At 43.7% G+C, this 19,754-nt stretch overlaps 2 protein-coding genes across 2 annotated transcripts in view; one reads left to right on the top strand and one right to left on the bottom strand.

Moving 5' to 3' along the window:
- Positions 1-13,578, top strand: part of RANBP9 (RAN binding protein 9) — an 88,320-nt gene extending 74,742 nt beyond the window's left edge. Inside the window, exons 12-14 of the mRNA XM_026511511.4 lie at positions 350-501; positions 8,817-8,928; positions 12,587-13,578. Of these exons, the coding sequence (XP_026367296.2) occupies positions 350-501; positions 8,817-8,928; positions 12,587-12,717 (395 nt within the window). The 3' untranslated portion in view covers positions 12,718-13,578. The remainder of the gene's footprint in view (positions 1-349; positions 502-8,816; positions 8,929-12,586) is intronic.
- Positions 13,579-14,251: 673 nt separating this feature from the next.
- On the bottom strand, positions 14,252-19,752 carry NOL7 (nucleolar protein 7). The gene is made up of 8 exons (XM_026511519.4): positions 17,844-19,752; positions 17,701-17,761; positions 16,971-17,029; positions 15,669-15,700; positions 15,347-15,434; positions 14,877-14,998; positions 14,727-14,804; positions 14,252-14,438 (listed from the first exon to the last, which is right to left on the bottom strand). Exons 1-8 carry the CDS (start codon positions 18,107-18,109, stop codon positions 14,362-14,364), a joined length of 783 nt encoding a protein of 260 aa, XP_026367304.2. The 5' UTR covers positions 18,110-19,752; the 3' UTR covers positions 14,252-14,361.
- Between the last annotated feature and the right edge of the window lie 2 nt (positions 19,753-19,754).

The raw sequence follows: 19,754 nt of genomic DNA, 5'->3' as shown, positions 1-19,754 counted from the left end.
GGTTACTGACTGTGTTCTTTTCTTAATGCTGCTTAATGTAGTTGGGAGATATGTGCTAAACTTCTTATAAACCTTTCCCTGATAACCCAGGTGCACCCTACACTGAAAGGTGGTCACCCGACTTCCAGCTGCATGCTGGAGATTGGACCTAGATTCTTGAGACGTAGAGAAAGTATACCTTTTAGCTGCAGAGTTTCACACTGAATTACAGTAAATCTACATATTTAGATAAACTATTAGGTAGTAGTTGGTAAATGAAACGTACAAAATGTTATAAGCAATTTATGTTCGTTTCTCCATTGTATTTCATTTCATAAGGTAGTAAAATACTCGTTTATTTTGCTTACAGAAGTTGATTCGAGTCAGTTAAGACGCCAGCTGTGTGGAGGAAGTCAAGCTGCCATAGAGAGAATGATTCACTTCGGCAGAGAGCTACAAGCCATGAGCGAACAGCTGAGGAGAGAATGTGGCAAGAACACAGCAAATAAAAAAATGTTGAAGGTAGATTTGTTTTTCCTTGAAAAATTAGAAATGGGTCAAAGGACCTAAATTGTCATTTTGTGAAGCATTGAGTAGTGCCAGGAATTCTGGTTGGACTTCCAGTAAAAAATACAGATTAAACCCCAGTTCTGCCACCTGTCAGCACTGTATAGTCTTTGTCAACTTACTTGTTTAGTTTTGTTTTCTCAGCTGTAAAATTGGCAGAGTTATTAGGAGGGGTGTGGGTTTGCTGATAAAACTATGAATTTGAGATATTCAGCAAACATGGCTCAGGGCTGCAGCAAATTCAGTGTCTACGACGTGATTTTCATTTTGGTGGTGATTGCTGAGGCCTTGGGTCATCTTTCAAAACCAGGAGAGTTCAAATGCGTTTTCAGATCTCTTCTGGATTGGCGTGTACGATGGGTGGTGAGATGGATGAGATCTCAGCTGTTCAGCATGTGAGCCACGATTGTATCAGTTACAGATGGACGAGTTGTCCCCCGCCTTAGGTCAGCACTGCAATTCGTTGTAGAGATGTTAAGATTCTTTAAAAGTTTTTTTTTTCCATACTCCTAAAAGTCCCAGTAGCCCCGTGAGTCAGTGAAACATTAAACTCGCTGCTGTATTTTTATTTATTTATTTTTTTGTAATCCTGCATTAGGTTGGGCTCAGAGGTGATTCGTTATAAATATTTGCTCCTGAATGTTTTGAAAGAAGTCCAAATGACAGTGGGGTGATGGGTGCGCTGGCCCTGAGCCCGATGCCTGGGTGTAGTGGGAAAGCGCAAGGCCTTGGCCACCCCTTCCTGACCCAGACTGAGACTCAGCGCCCCCGCCAGCTCCGCCCGGTAGCAGCAAACGCGGCATGCGGGCAGCAACATAAAACAGCTGCCCGTACTGTAGCCTCAGTAGGGCACCTGTCGTGTAGACGGAGCCTACCCGCTTAGCCTAGGAGCAGATAAGGAGCCCCGTGCGTACATCGCCAGCTAAACGGCGTGTGCGGTCTTGTCGTCTCCGTCGCTGGGGCACCAGGAGAGCTGGGCTCTGTGCACATGACACTTCCTCCGCGGGAGAGCACAGCTGCTCTTTCTAATGGCTACCCTCAGCCATCCAAAAAAGAGGGGGGCTGAATTATGATTTTTATGCTAAATAAAAGAAAATCGGTGGAATATGTCACTTAAACAATTTCTCATTTAAAATGTCAGATCATTTGGTGGGACAGCCAACTGGTGCAGCTACTGTGGAAAACGGTTTGGAGAGTTCCCAAAAAATAAAAATAGAACTACCGTATGATTCAGTAATTCCACGACTGGGTATTTACCCAAAGACTATGAAAACGGTAATTCGAAAAGATCCATGCGCCCCTGTGTTCACCACAGCACTGTTTACAGTAGCAGATCACGGAAGCAGCCCGAGTGTCCCTGGGTAGACGAGTGGAGAAAGATGTGCTGTGTGTGTGTATATTTGTGTAGTATTTATAAATATACACACACAATGGAATGTTACTCAGCCGTAAAAAAGGATGAAATCTTGCTGTTTGTGACAGCATGAATGGACTAAGAAGGTATTGTGTTAAGTGAAATCAGTCAGAGAGAGACAAATACACGATTTCACGCATGTGGAATTTAGGAAACAAAACAAGTGAACAAAGAAAAGACCAAAAAATGGGCTGTTAACTGCAGAGAACAGAGGGAAGGTGGATGGGGGGTGGATGAAATAGGTGATGGGGATCAAGAGCACACTTCATGCGATGAGCCCTGAGGAGTGTAGAGAATTGTTGAATCACTATATTGTACACCTAAAACTAATGTAACTCTCTAATTATACTGGAATTTAAAAAAAAAAGTAAAATAAATAAAAATCAGGCATTCCTATATCAGGAAAATGGCCGTCCACATTTGTCCTCTAAGATGAGGAATTCCTCGAGGTCAGCCCAGGTCTTCGCTCCTCCCCCTCGAACTATATCTAATGCAGGTAGCACCGAGCTATTTAATGAGTGTTTATTAAAAAGAGTTTTGTTCGTATGGGTTATGTTTATTTTTATCATACTAGAAATTAAAACTGTGATCCATTTATTGACAAATAATCATAAATCCATTGGCTGTCCTTATGAAAAATAACTTCCAAAAAATTCGAACAGTGGCGTGACTTTGAACGCTGGGTGTAGCGGCGGGTGGTAAGCGGCATTCTCCCCCCTCCCTGCACACGCCCCGTAACCTCGGGGAACCCCCACCGTGTGGTTGTGGGAGCACGAGAGTGAGACGAGGGAAAGTAGTATCTTTGTGCCATTATGAAGACAGTTCGGAGCTCACACGACCTCCTGAGAGGGTCTCAGATTGGACCCAGGTATCTGGATGGTACCTGGAGAGCTGCTGTTTTAGGGGAGACTTGGGGATACGAAATGTTTTTAAGAGTTCCTACACTTTTTACACTAGGTCGTCTCACTGTTTTCTCGTTAAAACTTGATGCTAATGGCGAAGGATGAAGGAGCGCGGTTTCTGTAATGTCTTTGAAAATGCAGGATTTCGCCTCATCAGCTGACTTTGATTCCAGTGTGCAGGAAGCCCCGAAAATGCATTATGTGGCCTCTTCTCAAAGAGGGTCCTTGATTATATATTGAATTATGTAGAGATGTAATTCATCTTCTTCATCTAAAGAATGCGGATGGCTTTGATTTTGCACTTCTGACTTCTGAGCAAATGCCAGCTGCTTCACGAGACTTTCTTAATCTCCTGAGCCCCTTCCTTCCCATCCCCTCAACTTACCTGGATCCACAGAGGGATGTGCTGGCTGACTGAGCCAACTTGGAAGCCCCTGAAACAGCTGGAGGGTACAAGGACGACGTGAAGAGTTTCTTGGCCATAGTTGAGAAGGTTTAGAAATTACTCCTTTTCCTTTTATTTTTCACTTCAGGGCACGTGTGATCATAGTGGGTATTTTTTCTCTTTCATTTTGTGTGGATCTGCGTAAGTGTCGGAGTCACACATGCATAGAGAGCGAGCGAGCGAGCAAGGTTTGTTTAAATGCGAAGGTAAGAGTCCCCTAAATGCCTTACCGGGACGCACCTCGCATTCTGCCTGCCCTGAGCCCTGGGGGAGCAGGCCTGGTGCGGACGGGGGCGCCTGCCTGCGCTAAATGTGGGGGAGCAGCGCCTGCAGCCCCCCCCCCCCCCCCCGTTCTCTCTGCTCCTCTGCTCCCCTTCTCTCGGTTTCTCACCTGCCCGGCCTGCCAGTGGCTTTCAGGACAAGCACCTGAACTTGGTGGGCCGCCGTGGACGCCGCCGCGGGGCGGCTGCGGGAGCGGTGCAGAGCCCGGTGTGAGCCGGCGGCCCAGCTGGCGAGCAAGCAGAGAGAGAACAGTTCGGGCTCATCTGTGTAGGAGCTGCTGCAGGTCTTGGGCCACCTCTGAGCGCGGTTTGAGAATCCCACCGAGGTGGCGGCACGCGGGCCTCGGAAATTCTGCCCGCGGAGGTCTTTCCTTCTGCGGTGAAGAGTAACCCGGCATCCAGCGACCGTGCACAGACACTGTCCGTTTTGTGTCTTAAGTCCCACGCGCGTATATTTTACCCCGTACTTACAGTGACACTGATTTGTGTTGCTGCTGCTTACGGTCATAAACACTTATTTCCAGTTTCTTTGCACGCAGTTATTTTTAAGTGGCTCCATCATACTCTTCAGTGCTGCTCGGTCTGTTCACTTAAGCGTTGCTCTGTTAGACTTTTTGCTTTTATTCAAATGCTTTAGTGAATGCCTTTATACGTGTATCTTGGTTTCTTCCTTAAAATGGTAACACTGGGTGAGAGTCCTAGAAATAGAACGATGGAGTCCCAGGATGGTATTAGTGTGGCGTTTGCGATCTAGTGCCCTGCTGCTTTCTAGAAACCTCTACCAGCTTACCCGCGGTGGAAAGGAAAGTGCCAGAGGCACTGCTGCATTCATCTGCTTCAGCGGGCCCCACATCAGACCTTAACATGGCTTATTTGCATTTCTCTGGTCACCACCAAAGCTTAACCCTCCGTTTAGTTCTGCAGGATTTAAAACATGAATGTTGCTGCCCTGACTCCATTCCCTTTGTAAAGAAGGATAAAATAGATACAGGGAACCTGGTGGTGTAAACCTTCTTTTTCTTCCTCTTAAGGTTCTGTTAGTTTTCTTGCTTAGAGCTTCACCTGACTTCCCAGCTTTGTTCTTATGCTGCTGTGCGATCTTTCTAAAGTCCGGTTTTATCTCTGTCGGTCCTCGACTTAAAACTCTATTGCCATATTGGAAAAAATTCAAGCTTTTTAATGTGATTTAGGGGTATTTTAGGATCTGACCCCTTACCTGTGGTTCCATCCCTGCCTTTCTTTCTCTCAGCCTGTTTCCATGGAGCTTGGGTCTCTTTCTGCGATTATGTCACATGACAACATACTCTCTGTTAATAAGCGGGACACGATACGTTGCTTATTTATGTGTCTGACTTTCTGTAAGACCGCGAGAGTCCTTGAAACAGTGACTGGGTCCTGGTGGTTGCCAGCTGTGGCCTGAGTGCCTGGTAGCTGTGTGCAATAATTTATTCAATTGTATTGCAAATATCAGAGCTAAATGTCAGACTTTTTTCATCTTAATATTTAGACCAGCAATTAAAAGAAACTGCATCTTACAAAAATGATTTCTGCACTAGCTGTGTGCTCTCAAGCTCTCCCTGCCTCAGTTTGCTTCTAAGACGGGCACAACAGTGTCTGCCTCCTGAGGTTATTAGGAGGATAAACGGAGTCTATCCACGTGTGTGAAAATTACCATCATCATCTTTTCCCATGAGGTTTTGTTTTAAATACTAGGAAAGGTGTAAACAGAAGAATGGTTCTCTGGATTTGAGATCTGGGGCTGCGCCATTTCTCCCTTTTGCTAGCTTGTCCGGACATATGGCCCCAAGGGGGTAGTTTTGTGCTTAAGGGTTTTTATATACCCATTGCTCCTTAGCCAATTCTTTAGTCTACTTGAAAAATGTATCTGTAGTGTGGGGATGGTCCCCGTGAGGTGGTTGTGGGGTAAATGAAAGTCTTGAGCGAAGATCAGTCCTTCAGAAGTGGTGTGAGGGTCGGTCAGCTGTGCAGGACGCAGGCCGTGCACGCTCGGTCAGTCGCCTCGGCTGGAGTGAACCGCCGGCAGAGCTGAGCAGCGCTCGGGGCGCGCCGTGCTCTTACTGAATTCACCGATCCACGGTTTCCTCGGCACTTTCCCCCGTGTGCCTTCTGACCTGGGAAGGCGTTCTGTTACCTGTCTCTCCCAGGTCTCCGTTGCTCCTCCAGATCCGGGCACTGACCGTTGGCAAAATAAGAAGACATCTGGGTGGCTCAGTTGGTGAAGCGGCTGCCTTCGGCTCAGGTCGTGACCTCAGGGTCCTGGGATCAAGCCCCGCATCGGGCTCCCTACTCAGTGGGGAGTCTGCTTGTCCCTCTGCCTCCCTCCCCCCTTCCCCGCACTTGCTCTCTCTCAAATTTTTTTTTTTATTATGTTAGTCACCATACAGTACATCCTTAGTGTTTGATGTAGTGTTCCATGATTCACTGTTTGCGTATAACACCCAGTGCTCCATGCAATACGTGCCCTCCTTGAAACCCTTCACCGGGCTAGCCCAGTCCCCCGCCCCCTCCCCTCTGAGGCCCCCAGTTTGTTTCCTAGAGTCCATAGTCTCTCGTGGTTCATTCCCCCTTCTGTTTACCCCCCCCTTCATTCTTCCCTTCCTTCTCCTACCGATCTTCCTGCTATTTCCTATGTTCCATAAATGAGTGAAACTATATAATTGTCTTTCTCTGCTTGACTTATTTCGCCTAGCATAATCTCCTCCAGTCCTGTCCATGTTGCAGCAAATGTTGGGTAATCGTTCTTTCTGGTGGCTGAGTAATATTCCATTGTGTATATGGACCACATCTTCTTTATCCATTCGTCTGTTGAAGGGCATCTCAGCTCCTTCCACAATTCAGCTATTGTGGACAGTGCTGCTATGAACATTGGGGTACATATGGCCCTTCTCTTCACTACGTCTGTATCTTTGGGGTAAATATCCAGTAGTGCAATTGTTGGGTCATAGGGTAACTCTATTTTTAACTTTTTGAGGGACCTCCACATGGTTTTCCAAAGTGGCTGTACCAACTTGCATTCCCACCAACAGTGTAAGAGGGTTCCCCCTTCTCCATATCCTCTCCAACATTTGTTTTTTCTTGCCTTGTCAATTTTTGCCATTCTAACTGGCGTAAGGTGGTATCTCAGTGTGGTTTTGATTTGAATTTCCTTGATGGCTAATGATTTTGAACATTTTTTCATGTGTCCGTTAGCCATTTGTATGTCTTCATTGGAAAAGTGTCTGTTCATATTTTCTGCCCATTTTTTTATTTGATTATTTGTTTCTCGTATATTGATTTTGAGAAGTTCTTTATAGATCTTGGATACCAGCCTTTTATCTGTAGTTTCATTTGCAAATATCTTCTCCCATTCCGTGGGCTGCCTCTTAGTTTTGATGATTGTTTCCTTGGCTGTGCAGAAACTTTTTATCTTGTTGAAGTCCCAAAAGTTCATTTTTTCTTTTGTTTCTCTTGCCTTTGGAGATGTGTCATGAAAGAAGTTGCTGTGGCCGATGTCGAAGAGGTTGCAGCCTGTGTTCTCCTCTGTGATTTTGATGGATTCCTGTCTCACATCGAGGTCCTTCATCCATTTGGAGTTTATCTTTGTGTATGGTGTGAGAGAGTGGTCAAGTTTCATTCTTTTGCATATAGCTGTCCAATTTTCCCAGCACCATTTATTGAAGAGACTTTTTTTCCACTGGATATTTTTTCCTGCTTTGTCAAAGATTAGTTGACCATAGAACCGAGGGTCCATTTCTGGGTTCTCTATTCTGTTCCATTGGTCTATGTGTCTGTTTTTGTGCCAGTACCATGCTGTCTTGGTGATCTCTGCTTTGTAGTATCGCTTGAAATCAGGCAACATGATGCCCCCAGCTTTGTTTTTCTTTTTCAACATTTCCTTGGCGATTCAGGGTCTTTTCTGGTTCCACACAAATTTTAGGATTATTTGTTCCAGCTCTTTGAAAAATGTCATTGGTATTTTGATTGGGATGGCATTGAAAGTGTAGATTGCTCTGGGTAGCATAGACATTTTAACTATGTTTATTCTTCCAATCCATGAGCATGGAATGTTTTTCCATCTTTTTGTGTCTTCTTCAATGTCTTTCAAGAGTGATTTGTAGTTTCTAGACTATAGATCCTTTACCTCTCTGGTTAAGTTAATTCCAAGATATCGTATGATTTTTGGTACTATTGTAAATGGAATCGATTCCCAAATTTCTCTTTCTTCAGTCTCATTGTTCGTGTATAGAAATGCAACTGATTCCGAGCATTGATTTTGTATCCTGCCACATTGCTGAATTGTTCTATGAGTCCTAGTAATTTGGGGGTGGAGTCTTTGAGTCTTCAGGGTCCTGGGATCGAGCCCCGCACCGGGCTCCCTACTTAGTGGGAAGTTCGCTTGTCCCTCTGCCTACCCGCCCCCCCCCCACCGCTCTTGCTCTCTCTCAAATAAAATCTTAAAAAAAAAAAATCGTGTGTTGAAAGATTAGAGTGAACTGACGTTGCTAACTTCATTGTGCTGTTTGTCCTTATGACGTTCTCAGGACCTCTTCTACAGACAGATGAGGAAACGGACACTTAGGCCATTGCTGGCCAGATGCCACACAGCAGCTGATAATGCAGCTTGAACTTGAAACTAGTGTCTGAAACCACTGTAATGTGCACCTCCCATAGAAAGAAGACAGAAAGAGTGATTGATGGAAAAGATGTGTGTCAGTTCCTTTAGGAAGGATGTCTTGAGGATAGTTGAAACTACTGAATGTTCGTGAAGGGGGGCCAGTTTAATTTTTGATTCCTGAGTGAGAAGATGACATCCAGTGAGATATAGCGAGTTCCCACGTCTATCTAAAAAAATAGAGAGGCCCTATCCTTTTCATGTCAGATTCGTATCGGTAATAAATTATAGAGCATCTGAATGTTTTTGTCTTTCTCTTTAATTAGCACATTCCAGAAGAATTCGTTTTAATTCTGCTGTTCTGCAAGTGTAGGGATGGGGAAAGATTAATGAGAATGGCTGTGTACAGTAAAGAAAAATGAAAATAGCATAGGCTTTGTTGCATAATCTAGTTAAAAAACACATAGCTTCATAATCACAGAGGTAGGTGGGTTTAAACGTTACAGTAGTCTCGGGCCATGAAGCTGTGTATTTTACTTGTCTCCCACCTTTGTAACTGTGGGGGATCACAGTAGTTTAAATGTTTGAATTAAAAACCAAACTATGTTTTCAACAGGATGCGTTCAGTTTACTCGCTTATTCAGATCCCTGGAACAGCCCAGTTGGAAATCAGCTTGACCCAATACAGAGAGAACCTGTGTGCTCAGCTCTCAACAGTGCAATACTAGGTGAGTAGAGCACGGCTTCAACTGGACTCTCTGAACATTTGAGGCGGTATTTGTGCTGGGGTTTCTAGAAGGGAAAATGCTTTTCTACATTTTACAGAAGTTAAAATTATTTTGAAATATGGAAACCTTCCCCTCCATTAGCTCAATTCCAGATGAAATGGATTCAGATGGAATAAATAAAAACACAGTGCTTTGGGATGCACCTGGGGAAGTCAGGAAAAGAGACATTTTTGTGTGCGTGTTATGTAAGCATTTCTGGACTGAGCCCCGCATACCACGGCTCCCACGGTGCTGAAAATGCAGACACAAGGGCCTTCCAGGTGATGAGCGCGCGCCCTGTCGGCACCAAGCCCCGGAGTAGCGTTCTGTTTGCATTAAAGTTGAGCACAGTCAGCCAGACACCCTTACCGAATAAAGGGGGGGCGGGGCAAGAAAGAACAGGAGGGTCAGTAGTGAGGCCGAGCCAGAGGCGAGCCTGAGAGAGAGGCTACCGTTCCCGTTCCTGTGAGTGACTCACTGCAACTCGCTGCAGCCCTGATTTTTTGTGTATGAACTCTGCCGCATTCAGCGTGTTTACATATAAACTCTACAGGGTTGTTTAGGTCAAACTATCTTCTAATTTCTGGATAATTCTTTTTAAATGTAATTTATAAGTAAGAGTGATTTTTCACCTGACTTTAGAATCTAGATCCCCAGGTAAAATGAGACTCCGCTTTGTAAGTCTTTTCTTGCACCGTGGCCCTGTCAGACGTAGGGGCTTTTAGGAACATGTCTCAGACCGTTTTAGGTGTATGAGAGCAGTGCCACAGAGTAGCTTCGAGATCATTTTAGACGGAGACACGTAGAGGGCCAGCGCTCACGGCCAGAATGTAAAGGAAGCAAGTGTTCACGGTTGACCCTTAATTCATTTATTTGCTCTTACAGAGTTAATTACAGTTGACCCTTGAAGAATGTGGGGGTTGGGGTACGAACCCCCCTGCACAGTCAAAAATTTGCACGTAACTTTTACTCCCCCGAAACGTAACCTGCTAAGCCTGCTGTTGGCTGGAAGTCTTACCAGTAACATGAGCACTTGGTTAGCACGTATCTTGTATGTTATATGCATAACGTACTGGATTCTTACCATAAAGCTGGAGAAAAGACGTGAAGAAAACCGGAAGGGAAAATGCCTCTGCATTACTGTGCTATCTCCATAAAAACGCCACTTGGGAGTGGACCTGTGCGGCTCAAACCCCGGCTTCTCAAGGGTCAACTGTCAGCTCACTGTGTTAAGGTCTAGTAGTGGGGGTTTTGAAATAAGAATAGTTATTTTATAAAAAAGCATTTTTTGTGGTGTTTCCTTAGAGTTTGTATATAATAAATAATGTGAATTCTTTAATGTGTTGTATTCTCTTTGGTTATATGAAATTCGTTTAGCTCTATTGGTAAAAATAGAACTTAATAGCAATGCTGGGATTGTAGGGCAAATTATGGTTTACTATAATTGTCTTTTTGAAATTACAACATGATAGGTAATCACGAAGGCTTAATTTAAGCTTCATATATAGGTATCACTCAGACTTGGAAATCCAAATTTTTATTTAAATTCTAGTTAACGTATAGTGTAGTATTGGCTTCAGGAGTAGAGTTCGGGGATGCATCACTTACATACGACTCCCAGTGCTCACCACAGAGGGACTAATGCCCATCCCCCACCACCTTCCCTCCATCAACCCTGTTTGTTCTTTGAGTCTCTTACGGCTTGCTTCCCTTTTTTTTTTCCCCTTCCCGTATGTTCATGTTTTGTTTCTTAAATTCCACGTATGATATCATGTGGTACTGGTCTTTCTGACTGACTGCATTTAGCATAACACTCTAGCTCCACCCATGTCTTTGCAGATGGCAGGGTTTCATTCTTTCTTTTGCAGCTGAGTAATATTCTATGGTACATGCCACATCTTCTGGAAAAAAATTTTGGGAGTAACCAGTTAGGACAGTTTTTTTTCATCTTGGGTTCTTTAAAGGAATTCAGTTATTACATTTTGGGGCCATTATACAAGATACACATGTTCTTATATGCTGTGCTGCATATTACGTAGTGTGGGTGCAGCTATGAAGAGTACTTAAGTTTATATTGATATAATTCCTACAAAATTAATGACAAGATTAAATTGCTGTGGGTCAATGTGCGTATTTATATCATGCTATTTTATGTAGTTTCATCTCTAATAAGTGCTTAAGGTTGTTACATGGATTGTATGTAATTCTAGCAAGTTCTATATCCAGAAAAACTGTAAAAATGCTTATAACCACATGCCTCCCCAGCCCCCCCCCAATTAAAATTCTATCAGAGTACCTCCAGATGCTTACCTTTGAGCAAGGTTACTTCCCTATAAACCATCAAGAGACATCTTTGAGAAAATGTTTCCTTTTCAGTTTTTATTCCGTTACATTGATTTTGTGTAAAAAATTGTTCTTGACTCAAGGCAGAACTGTAAAAGTCAGTCCTGCTTAAGATTAGACTTGGCAAAAAAATGTTTATCACCATCCAAATTTAACTAGTGTCTTGCCAAATAGCCAGGACTTTATTCATCCTAACCCACAGACCGCTTTTTAAACCATACTTTCTCCCCAATCTTTGTACCTTTTTCTTGCATTTTTCATTCTTATATTCTTGATCCTTTTTCTCTTACACCTTTAAATCCTGAGTTTGCTTCCCTTTTTTTTTGGCTTCATTCCACCTGGATCTTTTCTTTCTCCCACCACATTGCAAACTTGGAACCCAGAGTCGAATTCAAACATATGGAGCCTTACCAGCCAGGATTATCATGGTCTTTGCCCTTTGTTATCAAGTATGCCTACAAAGGACTAATTAGTAACTAGATAAATTGGGAATCTACGTAAACTTAAAATGTGGAAATCTCCACCCAAGGAGAGATCACCAGCTTCTAGGTGGTTGGCCACTTTCACCAGTAGTTCACTTTTTCATCTCTGGCCAAGAACAAATTTTGGTAATTAACTGCATCTGTACTATGATTGAAAATTTGGGGTATGTATGACCCTGAAAACTAATTTATTGGCAATTTTTAAAATATTTTATCTACCAATTATAAACTAACTCCCTCCAAGATTATAGGGTGGTTTTGCTTTTGTTGTCACTCATGGCCACCATCATCACCATTAGTCCCCTAGAAAACCAAATAACACTCACCAGTGTGCCTTGGAGACAGCCTCAGTTGGGTTCTCCCCCCAGAAGGGGAAGAATCCACCAGTGAAACTTCTACTGAAAACGTGGTGTCTTTTTTTGGTAAGTCAACTGACTTTAGTCAAGCTGAAGAGAAATAATAAATATTCCTTACTCCTCACTGTAAATATCAAGGAAGAAATTACACCTTTCCCATCGTAGTTAAAATGGAAGTTTTTAAGTATCTAAAATTTAAAAAGTCTAATTCTGCAAGAATTTTTCTTAACAAATGAATACCCACCACCCATATTATCTAGTCAGAATAGCATGTCCACGACAGTAATCATTTGCCTAGAAATTACCATCACTAGTTAGGTCATTAAGAGCAGCGTAGGCATTGCTAATTTTTAAAGAAATGCAGTATTTTCCCAACTGGGAAGTTTTTAGAAAATGTCTTGCTAATTGCTATTAACATTTTTAATTATTTTTCCTCAGAAACCCACAATCTGCCAAAGCAACCTCCACTTGCCCTAGCAATGGGACAGGCCACACAATGTCTAGGACTGATGGCTCGATCAGGAATCGGATCCTGTGCATTTGCCACAGTGGAAGACTACCTACATTAGCTATGCATTTAAGGGGCTCACAGTATATTGTGGCGTATAGTCAACACGGAAGTAGACCAGCTCTGCTGATTTGAAATTTAGATTTTTTTAATTATGTACTGGGGACAGGTTTTTGTCGCTTTACATTGCTTCCTAGTTTACAGCATGATGCAAATGATTTTCTAACTTGGTGTTAGGAGAAATTATTTTCCATCTTTAACCTCTTAGTTGTCTAAGAGTTAAATATTACTGAATTTCAGACGTTCAAATTGATCATCACAAATCCTTTAAAAAGAATTACCTAAAAGAAACCAAAAAATCCTGCCGCCTTTGTTTGGGGGAGAGGGGGGGAAGGAGCCGGAACAAGTTGTGTTTGTGTTAGCATGTGGGTGACGTAAACTTCAAATCGGGAGATGCTCCGACCCCCACTCCCATATAAGCATTCAATCAGTGTAACTTGCAAAACGCATAAACATCCAACAGTTTGAATTTATAGTGTTGATGGAAGAAATCATTTTTAATGTGTACTGTAAAACTTGAAATACTCAGGAGCTGAGTGAATATGTTTGTTGCTACTTACAATCCCGACCTGTTAGTCCCAGTAGTTTTGTTTTAACATGGTCTTTTTCAACTTTGTTTCCTGTTCAACTACAGACGACTTCTGTTGTAGACTCACAGTTTAACTGTTGTATTATAACAGTATTACATGTCAACAGTGTGGTTATGACCTTTATTTATATAAAAACCAAATATTTAGTCAATTTACCGTGTCTTAATTTAATCTTTGTACACCTTCCATTTTTAAGTGCTTAAATGAGTACTATATTGCAATAAAAATGTAGTGATATAATTAACCAGCCATTAAAAATTTACTATTACAGATACTAGAGTGTCGAGTTTATATATCAGGTATCTGCATACTTCTGATTAATATAAAATTAGAGCAATTAAAATGAACGGTTTCTACTGTAAATCTGAGCTCTGCAACCTAAGACTGTCTTCAGTGTATCGGCCTCCCTGGATTAGGGTCAAACCTGATATTGTGGGTGCTGCAGACAGAGAACAGGAAATCTTCTGTTTTTATAAAAACTACAGTATGGCACGGGAGTTGCCCGTAAAGTAACCAAGATAACCATATCCTTTGGTTGACTTTTAACTTTGTATGTACACGGAGGCTTGAATTTTAAGAAGAAATAATTATACTTAGACAAACTCTGTCAGTTACTTCTTTCCTATTCTGTATTCTGTAAAACAAATTCTCACCAAAGCACCAGAACATGTGCAAGATGAAAGCAGCTGAGAGCTGCAGCTGGAAAGCCCCAGCCGTCCGCTTCCCCTCTCACCCTGCCGCGCACCCAGCACTGCGGGGGGGAAGACGCGCGTCCGATTAAATCAAGAACACTCAGCAAAAGGAAAACAATTCCTTTGAAATTGCTTCTTCTTCCAGTGTAATCCTCAGAGATGGCAAGGCACCCCTGTACTCCAGAAGGATGAAATGTGGTGGGGGGCTTCCCCCAGAAGATCTAGGAGTTTTGCAATGACCCCCCCTCAAAACGATTTTTATAAATGATTTATTAGATTTTTCAGAAAAACTCACTGTCTAAACCACATAACTAAGTACTATATACATAGAAGTACATACAAGTTCTCATTCTTCATTTTGCTTTACTTCTTGGACGTTTTCATCTTTCTGACCATCCACCGTCTTTTAAACCTCTTTGCATTTTGTTTTTTTTGGGTTCCTAAAATAGAAAATTTTGTGCAGTTAAGAATATTAGATATAAAATTCCCAAGAAATAATTCCAAAGTTTTTAAGATTCTATGAATACTAGAATTAAGTCTATTAAATCAGATTGTACAGATGTACGTACATACCACGCCGATCTATTTTTCAGAAGCACCTTTCACATACTAATACAGAAGGCATTATAAGGAAAACGTCGATGCTTCATAATTATTTACTGTTTCCTTAAAAAAGAGCATTTTTCGATATTTAAAAAACCAAAACTAAGAATAAAGCTGGATCTTACCCCAAGAATTATTCAGAAACTGGGCTGCAGCCTTTTTCACTGGTAACCTCTTATTTTCAAGAGACAGGAACTTATTTACTAGAAAAGAGAATTATTTATCATTTTTGTTTAATTTGCAATAAACAGAGAAACAGTCTGTAAAGAACTTACCAGTAGTTCTGTTGGTTCCTGGACCATACAAAGAATTCTGTATAAAGGCCTTCGCTGCTTCCTGCCTTGAATCTCTCAGATCTTGATCTTTTAGCCGTAGAGCCAAGTAGCTTTTATTCTGGCTGGTGACCAACACAAAAGGTCAAAATGCGCAAGTCTGATAACGTGCTTACTTTGAAAATAAAGAGCATTTTTGTTGTTACTTCAAATAGTGAAAAACCAAAATCCTAATTTTGTATGTGCACAGATAATGAATAAAACTGAATCACAGGGCTATTTTCTTTTACTAGAAATAGACTAACATTTATGTTTTAGTAGGCAAATATTCTTATATAAGCATCTGAATTGGTTTTCCCACAGAGAATCTAATCTGAAACCACTACTAATTAAAATATTTCTCCACATAAGCCACTACTTTAACTCCCTTCCGTCACCTTTACATTCTCTGTAGAAAGAGAGAAGACTCTTACCCGACAGACTGTACTTTTTGTACTTTTTCTTTAGCATTCTTGGAATCACTTCCTTTTTCATAGTCTTCCTTTTTCTTCTGCAAATTAGCTAAAAAATTGAGTTTTATTTCTAGTTAGTACTTATGTAAAAATAAAGCAGAAACATTTACTGGAGTTCACTTTAAATATCTACTCATACCAATTTCGGTGCAATTTTTATTTGTAAGAAATAGATAACAGGTCCAAGCTACACTCTCTCCGGGCCAGTGACATTTGGCTTCAGATATCTACAGATGCACTGACACTTACATGAGCAAGTTGTTTAAATGAAAACAGTTCATACCTTCTTTCAACTTTCCTGATGGTTTCTTTATGCTAAGGACGAACAATAAAAATACTGATAAGTATGGCAGATAGCAAAGATTACTCCACTTATTACACAATTTCATCTGGCTTTACAAATAAGATACCCCCTTTCATTACCACCACCCTCAGTTTTTACTCAGGATCCGTTTTGGAAAGTAAAAGTCCCTCCTGATGCATTGCTACCAATTCCCAAGCTAGTATATTCTAGGATGGAGTGTCTTCTCAGAATTTAAGTTGTGAAGGCATATGAGCAAACTTGACTACAGCAAACTGCTTCTACTGAACAGTTAAAGACTTAAGAAAAAAGCGTGTTACATACAGAGTATTCAAAATATGAAGTGAAAGGTGGTAGGATGGCATCCTTTAATTTGGAGAAATCACAGGATTAATTCAGCAGTTCGGGCACAAACACGAGGATGGAGACAAGGACCAGCCTCAAGGAGTACTGGTCGAATGGAGACAAACGTAAGCCGACAAAATACAACCGGAGATTTCCATACGGAAGCACTTGCACAGTAGAAAAGCTATACAAAGGAGGAAGCGATGGGGTGGGGGGTAAGAGAAGGAAGAGGTGACATTTGAGCTTGGTTTCTACAGAGAAAAGGGGAGTGTGCCGCCACGTGCCTCCGAATGTATATATCATTCAGGATCTGAGTAACTCCGGAAAAGTTTTTACTGAAACTTAAGAACCACCGGCCTAGGTAAAAAATATGGGACTAAACTTCTGAACTTAGCGCATTTAGGAGGGACACCTGGGGCATTAAAAATTACCCCATATTTAGAAGTCTAAATCTGTTACAGTTTGATTTCATGGGATAGATGAGGAAGAGGACGACAGCATTTGCCCTTAACCATTCAATAGAGGGCAAAGCTGCTAAATGAATGAAGCGGTAGCAGCCAAGGCAAGTTCGGGACAGGAGGACCTTCAGGAGCCTGTGGACACGTGTCTGCTACTCCACTAAATGCTAAGTCTCCACACTTATTTTATTCAGCACCATCTACCCTGCCCTTAGCACAAGGACAGGAGCACAAGCATTTATTGACTAAACACCCTGGAATCAATAACTCAGAAGCTAGTTAGCTATAGGAATGAACAAAAAGAAGTGGTAAAAGGCTGAAAAGTGGAAAGTTAATTCCCTCCACCTTTCCCACCAAATTCAAGTATCTACTGCCTAGCTTTTTACTCTTTTATTCTATTATGTGGATTCAAATAAACCTGTGTACCAATCAGTAACAGGTGTACGTAAGCAAAGTGTATGTAACAAGATGCGCTACTTACATAGTCGGTCCAGCTGTAGTTAACTTCTCTAGAATGTTATCTGGAAGGAGTTTTCTTTTCTTAGATAAAAAGATTTAAAAATTAATCAGCAGTGAGGTACATGACAGTATGCCCCGACTTGCTTCTGAAGTTTCTGATTTTAAGGACAGTTTTACATCTAGACGAATGAATTGGGGTGAGCCCTGCCTCGACTATCTCTAAGTTGTGGGAAGACAGGGCCCACGAAACAACCTATTCCACACTCTCCGGGAGACTTGGTGAAGACTGGGAAGGCTGCCCACCGCAGGCCAGCCCAAAGGCCACAGTTCTACAATGAGCTCAATTAAGTCCCGTCCACCTGGAGTTCGTTCTCTGCGGCCCATCTGCCAAGCGTCAGAGAGCAAAGCGATCATACTCCATGCCGTACAGCCCTCCGCTTACAAAGTACCTCACATAATTCTCACTGCAACCCAATTTCGGATAAAGAAACGACCTCCGCGAGGCTAGACGACTAGGCTGTCATGGTGAGCTGTCCCAAGTGGGATGAACCCTCCGAATCTCGAATTCACGACTCTTCCCTTGCCGTTTTCATTCGGTGGACAGCAAAGAGCTCAAGCGCCTTTGTTTTCCCCGTTGTCTGAAGGCGTATTAGCGACTTTCCCCGCCCCTAAGCCCCCCCAGCTGGGGCACCACACGGGAAATCAAACCCGGCCCGGTGTTTTAAAAGGGAGACGCCTCCCTACCCTCTAACCTTTTGTTCGATGAACAGCTCCTCGCGTCGCTTCCTCTTCTCCTTCAGGAGCGTTTTATCCCTGAAAGAGGGACAAGTTAGTGCGGGGCGACACGCGCGGGACGGGAAGGGGCGGTTCTCCCGGCCGGCGGCGAGCTCCGAACCTGCGCACCGACTCCCGAACCCGCCGTTCCTCTTCTCGTGCTTCCGCCTGGGCGCTGGCGAAAGTCAGCTCCTCCGGGGCCTCGTCGTCAAACTCGTCGTCCCCTTCCTCGTCTTCTTCCTCCAACGGCTCCGCGGCCGCGCCGCTGCTGGGCTGTCCAAGCAACAGGCCGTGCTCCGCCTCCTCCTCCTCCTCGGAGGCGGGCTGGCCCTCGTCCACCATCGCCGACGCCGGGGTGCGGGACGCGCGCGGCCGGAGCTGCACCATGGCCCGCGCAGCGCCTGACCGTCTGGCCTCTGACCCGGAAGCAACGCGCAAGCGCAGCGTGACGTGAAGAGCGCGCGACGCGAGTTGCGTCGCCCCCTGCAGGTGCAGATGAGGAGACAGCAGCGCGACGGCGGAGGAGCATGCGCAGACGGGGAAGGGCGTGGTCAAAGGAGAGCGGAGCGTTGGCGGGGGCGGGAATGTTTTCTCTCCTACTCCGGGAGGTTTCCCCGCCTGGGACGCCACCTGGATTTCACCCTGCCCTGAATAACCGACTGGAGCTCCCGCAGTGAGAGCAGGTCGGGATGGCGCTTGTTTCTAGGAGGGGAAGAGCCATCGTGAGACCTCCTCTGGGAAGCTGACAGCAGGGTTGTCTGGGTCTCCCCTCCTCCAGTCCCGCTGCCACGGGCTATGCCGTCCAGGAGCACAGAAACCTGTGACCACAAGCTCCGGTGGCCCTACCTAGCACCGGGATCCACTTGGTCCTGTTAACCTTAAAAAATAAAACTCCCAGTTATTTTATCAGCAAAAAAAATGGGTTTCTTCGGGAATCGCAGGGAGTTGCCCGAAGAGCAAGCTGTTGGCAAAACCATAGGCAAGTCCCCCAAACTAAAGAGTGGATTCTCTTTTATAGAGGAGCCGCGAAGTTGGGAGAAGCTGTCATAAACAAAAAGTCCATTGGAGTAAACGGGATTAGAAATACAGTGGCTTCTCATTGGCTGGGCTGTTGCTGGGGAAGGAGGAAAGTCTTTCTCCCGCTGGGATCCACCTACTAGGTCCACCATCTCTTCCTGTCGGATTTGCAATTAAGGGCAAGTGGTAAAGCGTGAGATCTCCCCCTGCCCTACCTCCCAACTCCATTTTAGTGAGATTTCCCCTTATTAACTTTCACATTCAATCCAATTAGTATTTGTAGATTCGGCTCCCTTCACCCCCTGGCCCCCCACAGAAGTGGCATTTCCTTGGAAGGGAAAAATTTTTCTGTAGCAACAGGACGTGATGCCTTTCAGTCCTTCTGGCACGGACAGTAACAAGTTGACAGATGCAGGCTTAAATCGATGCTCAGCACCAAACATGTGCTTGGTGACCTCAGCCACCGTTTCCCAGGCTTCCCTGACCACCTGTCCCTGGACTGTCCACACCTCTGTTAACACCAACACCGCTCCCTAATAGCTTATCATCCGACTCCCACATTAGGATGTAAGCTCTGTGAGAACAGGGTGCCCGCCTGGTGCCCAGCTCTAACCCCAGGACCTGAACAGTGGCTGGTCCAGCGCAAACCCTGTATCTGGTGAAAGAATGACTTCTCCATTGCTTAGTGAATGCAACCCTAGCGCTGCTCTCTATCCCTCCACCCCCCAGGTAGATTTCATTTCTTGGCATCCTCTCTGTGTTTATCTTCTCCCACCATTGTACAACATGAAATGACTCATCACTCTCTCAACAAACCAAGCTGTTGCATACTTGCTATGCATTTGTACGTGCTGTTTCCTCTACTGATAACCCTCCACGTGGAACCATTTACACTTCCAAAACTGCCACCCAGGCTGACTTCCTCTTAAAGCCTTCCAAGCATCTTAACATTGACCCCATCCCCACTCCGCCCATCCCTAATTGCATTCTTCTCTGAATCTTGCACAAATTTCTT

This window comes from Ursus arctos, unplaced genomic scaffold, assembly GCF_023065955.2.
Source record: "Ursus arctos isolate Adak ecotype North America unplaced genomic scaffold, UrsArc2.0 scaffold_31, whole genome shotgun sequence".
Classification (NCBI taxonomy): domain Eukaryota; kingdom Metazoa; phylum Chordata; class Mammalia; order Carnivora; family Ursidae; genus Ursus; species Ursus arctos.
The sequence above is the reverse complement of the archived record's forward strand: the minus strand, read 5'-3'. Positions and strand labels throughout refer to the sequence as shown.

Bases quoted from the DNA above. Each gene is read 5' to 3' on its own strand.
- NOL7 (XM_026511519.4), bottom strand. From the start codon at position 18,109: ATGGTGCAGCTCCGGCCGCGCGCGTCCCGCACCCCGGCGTCGGCGATG. The intron at 15,701-16,970 runs GTAAGTAGCGCA...GTTCGTCCTTAG, and splicing joins ACTACAGCTGGACCGACTAT to CATAAAGAAACCATCAGGAA. The intron at 14,439-14,726 runs GTAAGATCCAGC...TTTCTATTTTAG, and splicing joins GTTTCTGAATAATTCTTGGG to GAACCCAAAAAAAACAAAAT.